The 5,750-nt window shown below is 42.1% G+C and overlaps 1 protein-coding gene across 1 annotated transcript in view; it reads right to left on the minus strand.

Annotated features, from left to right (window-relative positions):
- Window positions 1-4,560: 4,560 nt before the first annotated feature.
- The window catches only part of LOC106812294 (glutamate receptor ionotropic, kainate 3-like), a 29,016-nt gene continuing 27,826 nt past the window's right edge, over window positions 4,561-5,750 (minus strand). The window contains 1 exon segment of the mRNA XM_014816131.1: window positions 4,561-5,266. Coding sequence (XP_014671617.1) covers window positions 5,042-5,266 — 225 coding nt within the window. The 3' untranslated portion in view covers window positions 4,561-5,041.

The raw sequence follows: 5,750 nt of genomic DNA on the forward strand, positions 1-5,750 counted from the left end.
ATATCCTCCTTCTTTTCCTTCTCCTCCTCCTCCTGCCTCCTCCTCCTCCTCCTCCTTCCTCCTCCTCCTCCTCTCCTCCTCCTTCTTCTTTCTCCTTCTCCTCCTCCTCCTCCTCCTCCTACTCCTCCACCTACGCCTCCTTTTCGTTTATTTTCTTCTTCTTCTTTTTTTTTCTTCTTCTTCTTCTTCTTCTTCTTATAATAATTATTATTATTAGTAGTAGTAGTAGTGGTAGTGGTAGTGATAGTAGTAGTAGTAGTAGTAGTAATAGTAGTGGCAGCACACACACACACAGACCCCCCACACACACACACACACACACACACACGCGCGCACGCACACGCACGCACACACACATAATATCAAGAGCTAATAAATACTAGTATTATTTATGAGCTCTTGATAATATATATATATATATATATATATATATACATGATATTAGAATTAATAATTAATGAATTAATCATCTTTCAGCCGAGGCGTGTCCGTCGGCGGAGGATGGCCGACGTCTGCACGTGTGTCCGACGCCGGACGTGCGGGGCGAGTACGGATGCGTCGACGACCACCAGCTGTGTGACGGCAAGCGGGATTGCGCGGGCGGTGAGGATGAGTCAAGACTCAACTGTCTCTTCCACAGAGTGGTGAGTGTGTTTTAAATGGTCTCTTGCCATAAATGTCTCTTCTCACAGGCTGGTGAGTGTGTTAATGTCTCTTCCATAACGATGTCTCTCATAAATGTCTCTTCCATAAATGGTCTCTTCTACAGAGTGAGTAGTGTTTAAATGTCTCTCTCTACAGAATGGTGACGGTGGTTTAAACGTCTCTTCCAATAAATGTCTCTTCTACAAGAAGTGGGTGAGTGCTGTTTAAAGCGTCCTTCCATAAAGTCCTCTTCTATAAATGTCTCTTCTTGAAGAGTGGTGAGTGTGTTCTAAAACCGTCTCCTCCATAATTATGTCTCTTCTTAACAGAGTGGTGAGCGTGTGTTTAAATGTCTTCTTCCATAAATGTCTCTTCTACAGAGTGGTGAGTGAGGTTTCAACGTCTCTATCCATATATGTCTCTCTCTACAGTAGTGGTGGTGTGTTTAAATGTCTCGTTCCATAAAATGTACTCTTTCCATAAAGTCTCTTCTACAGGGGTGAGTGTGTTTAAACGAGTCTGTCCATAAATGTCGCTTTTTACAGAGTGGTGAGCTGTGTTTAAATGTCTCTTTCATAAATGTCTCGTCTAAAGAGTGAGTGAAGTGTGTTTTAAATGTCATCTTCCATAAATGTCTCTTCTACAGAGTTGGTGCAGTGTTGTTTAAACGTCATCTATCCATACAAATGTCTCATTCCTACAGAGTGGGGAGTTGTGTTTAAATTGTCTTTTCCATAACATGTATCTTCCATTAATAGGTCTCTTCTACAAGAATGTGCTTTTCTGAGTGTGTTTAAACGTCTCTTACCATTAAATGTCTCTTCTACAGGGTGGTCGAGTGTGATTTTAAAACGTCTCTTCATAAATGCTCGTCACAGAAAGTGGTGAGTTGTTTAAACGTCTCTTCCATAAAGTTCTCTTCAATACAGGTGGTGAGTGGTTTAAATGTCTCTATCCATAAATGTCTCTTCTACAAAGTGATGAGGTGATTTAAATGTCTCTTCCAATAAATAGTCTCTTCTACCAGAGTGGTGAGGTGTCTTAAACGTTCTCTTCCATAAAATGTCTTTTCACAGAGTGGTGAGTGTGTTAAATTCTTTTCCATAAATGTCTCTTCCATAAATGGCTCTCTCTACCAGAGTGGTGGTGTGTTTAACTTGCCCCGAGCTCATCCAGACGCACGCACGCCACGGACGGACGGCCATACACGTGTACGTGCATATGTGGACGCGTAACGTAAGGTGTGTGGCCGTGCGCGCGCGCGTCAGCGTGTGTATGATCTTCCCATCTTTTCCATAAATGTCTCTTCCATAAATGTCTCTTCTACAGAGTGGTGAGTGTGTTTAAACGTCTCTTCCATAAATGTCTCTTCTACAGAGTGGTGAGTGTGTTTAAACTTGCCCCCGGCTCATCCAGACGCACGCACGCACGGACGGACGGACATACACGTGTACGTGCATATGTGACGCGTAACGTAAGGTGTGTGTGCGTGCGCGCGCGCGTGTGTATGTGAGGAGGGGGGGGGAGGGTGTGATGAACAGTCTATGATATTGCATACTTGCATGCTCGTACATGTCGATGCAATGAGTACGTATCTAAACACGCGCACACACACATATAGGTTGCGCTCGTTCTTTTCCACACGCATACGCACGCCTACACACATCACGCTAAGATTTGATAACCAACGCGAGCAAATATTTGGTGCACGTATAACATATATATAATATTATGGGGTTATCCATAACTTGCTCGCTTCACCGACCAAGCAGCCACTCCTCAAGTGTTTGTCAATACATGCATATTCTTTATCTGTATGTTATATTGATATGTTTGTCTCTACATCTCTTGCCGCACGTTTCGTGTGTATGAATAACGCCCGCGTTCCGATGATTCATAGGTTGAAGATCAGTTTGAAGATTTGCTGATGAATATACTAGCCCTCAATCAACATATAACTGAATCTAGACAGCTCAGCGACCGATACCGCAGGAGCCCTAACAGCGATGAGGATGAAGATGGCGGAGGCATCGTGCTCGCTGCGTCGTCCGACGAAAGTAGATCTGAAAGAAAGATCCAACGTGATGTAGAACTCGAGAGAATTCGTGTTATAGTGGAAAGATTGAAAAACATGATAAGCAAACGAAGCTGAGCTCGGCTGGAGAGAGAGAGAGAGAGACAGAAAGAAAGGGGGGAGGTGAGAGGGAGAGAGAGAGAGAAAGAAAGAAAGGGAAGGGGAGGAGAGAGAGAAAGAAAGAGAGAGAGAGAGAGAGAGAGAGAGAGAGAGAAGGCGCTAGGGGGCGCTACGGGGGCGCTACGGGGGCGTTACGGGAGCGCTACGGGGGCGTTACGGGGGCGCTACGGGGGCGCTACGGGACGCCTCGTTGCCGTCAAAATATGATCTCTACCATTTTATACCTCACTGCGTATATACCCATCAAACACATTCATGCCAATCTTCACGTTCATCAACCCATCTGCTCTCTCGGTGCGTGTTCTCCGAGAGAGAAGCATTCGTCATAGCATACTCTACTCATTCTACTTATTATGCTAGGTAACACCGCGGTACAAATAATTTATCCGCGGTAAAATTATGTGTATTAAGGCCTCTGACTGGTTAAAATGGCTATAATTTAACTGCGGCTAAAACTATTTTTATTGCGGTAAAAAAAATCATTTCTGAGTAGACGATATATTCGTCGACCATGTTCGTCATAGCCTATTTTACTCATTCTGCTTATTATGCTAGCTAATGAGATCGTGTTTTGATGCAATTCTGACGTCATCAGGAGCAGATTAACACCTTATTGGTTTCATGATGTCGTACGTGTGCTAATCGATTCTGGAAAAATCTATTTCCGCCAATATTCCTACCGAATGTGCAGTGCGACCGTCTGTTGTTGATAGCAACATCATTAGAACACGAAACTCCATGACGAATAAGGGGAGTATGAACGATATAATATAATATATCGATGTAATATTATTACATAAGGGAAATTGGGAAAATTGAGTCCATGGGAAACATGTTATCAGAAGTAAAATAACCGTACATTATATGTTTTTATTTTACTCCCGGGTAATAGCAAAAATGAACAAGGCTAGATAAATCTATTTAGAAATATAGAACATTGCAAAAATCGGCCTAATTTCAAACGCTTTAGTTTGCTAAAACCCATAATCAAAATCCATGTTATTGGTGTACATTTCAAATTGGAAATTTCCTTCGTGCATCTCTCAATCATCCCTACTGTCAATGCAACAAATCGAATGTTTGTACAGGTTGGTTTTAAAATGCCACGATATCATTTATTATTGTATTATCTATTTATGCCGATACCGGTATCGATGACACATGGACACGCAACCATTTCATCATTGCGTCAATATTGCGAAAATTGCGTCCACATATTTATTGAGAAGATGTAGTGGCTAATCAAACAACATTAGTGTATGTAAACACAGTCGGTGTTTACAGGACGCTCGTGATCACTGTTTACACAAAGTGATATACTCTACTTTCATATGTGTAGAAGAAGTACCATATAGTTATATATATAAGTTATTACAGAATATACACTCTCTCACCTTCCTCTCGTTCTCATGCTTTCATTCGCTCGTGCGCGTGCCACTCTCTCTCTCTCTCTCTCTCTCTCTCTCTCTCTCTCTCTCTCGTTCTTTCTTTCTTTCTCTCTCTCTGTCTGCCCGTCATTGTATCTATCTATCTCTATCAATCTCTCATGTGTATACAGAATGCTTGTTAGAAAATTTATAGCTTATGTAGCTTATGTATTATGTATTATGTATTATGTATTATGTATTATGTAGATTGCTCGGGTTTACATAATAGTTAGCTAAGCTAATTATATTTATAATAAAAACATTAAATAAAATTCTCATTTTATTTGTATATTAAACATGGAATTATTTATTTCATTCAGTATCTCATAAAAGATTATTTTACACGACTGATACACGCAAAAGCATAACAAATATAGGAAATGGAAAAATTTAACTGTTAGAATAAAAATCATCAAACGCTCCAGAAAAAAACAATGTCGAAACAATTCCTTTTAAATAATCTATGTTTTAAATAATCTATGTTTTAAATAATCTATGTTGCGGTATTTAGTTCCTATGACACTGATACGCAATAACGCACACACACGTACACACGCACGTAAGCACGCACGCACGCACGCAATCAGAAATATGCATATATATAAAAGCAACAAACTGGTACAATTGCAAAAGCATCCAGACAATCCTGGTTCCCAAAATATTTTCGGGATAAACCGCGAAACGACTTAATTAATACGTAACAACTCGCGCAAAACGTAATCGGGAAAATTCAGTTCGATGTACGAATTCTCCGTCAGATGGCGCCACGAGCACACTAACGGAAGTCCCGCTGGGGCATGGGCGGCACGTGCACGGACGCGTGGTTGCTGTAGTTGTCGAGTCCGTACGGTTGTAAGGAATTCGGGTGAAAGCCAGGCGCCTCTACGTAGCGGTCCTGCGCGGCTTTCCTCCGCAAGGGGGCAGCAGGTGGCGGTTTGTCTCCCGTACACCAGTTAGCAGCAAAGAGGAGCTGATCTATCACGGCTATGCAGAATGGGTCCTGCGGGAAACGTGAATATAGGAATGAAAATAGAGAGAATATTGTTTTGATGTGATGTACGGCATCTAGAGTATGTGCGAAGATCTACGAGGAAATGTCGATGTTAAGACTAATTTTGTTTCTGACAAATGGCTCCTGGTATCCAGAGAATGTACCTATGCGATACTAGAACACACGCGCGAGACGTTATATATATTATAGTAATGGGTAGCTGATAGTGTTTCACCTGCGCAGCTCTCGTGTGCGTGCGCCTTCTGCTGAGAATGTAGATTTATGTAGCAGTGTGGGATGAGGATAGGCGATTGTGAACGCTCACAAAACCCGTCGATGGTGTAGCGTGCGTGTTGGCGAGAACATAGGCAAACACGCACACCATCAGTCTCTCCCCACTCTTTTTCTTTCTTTCTCTCTCTCTATCTCTCTCTCTCTCTCTCTCCCTCTCTTTTTCTCTCTCTCTCTCTCTCTCTCTCTCTCTCTCTCTCTT

Source organism: Priapulus caudatus, unplaced genomic scaffold, assembly GCF_000485595.1.
Source record: "Priapulus caudatus unplaced genomic scaffold, Priapulus_caudatus-5.0.1 Scaffold631, whole genome shotgun sequence".
NCBI classification, from domain to species: domain Eukaryota; kingdom Metazoa; phylum Priapulida; class Priapulimorpha; order Priapulimorphida; family Priapulidae; genus Priapulus; species Priapulus caudatus.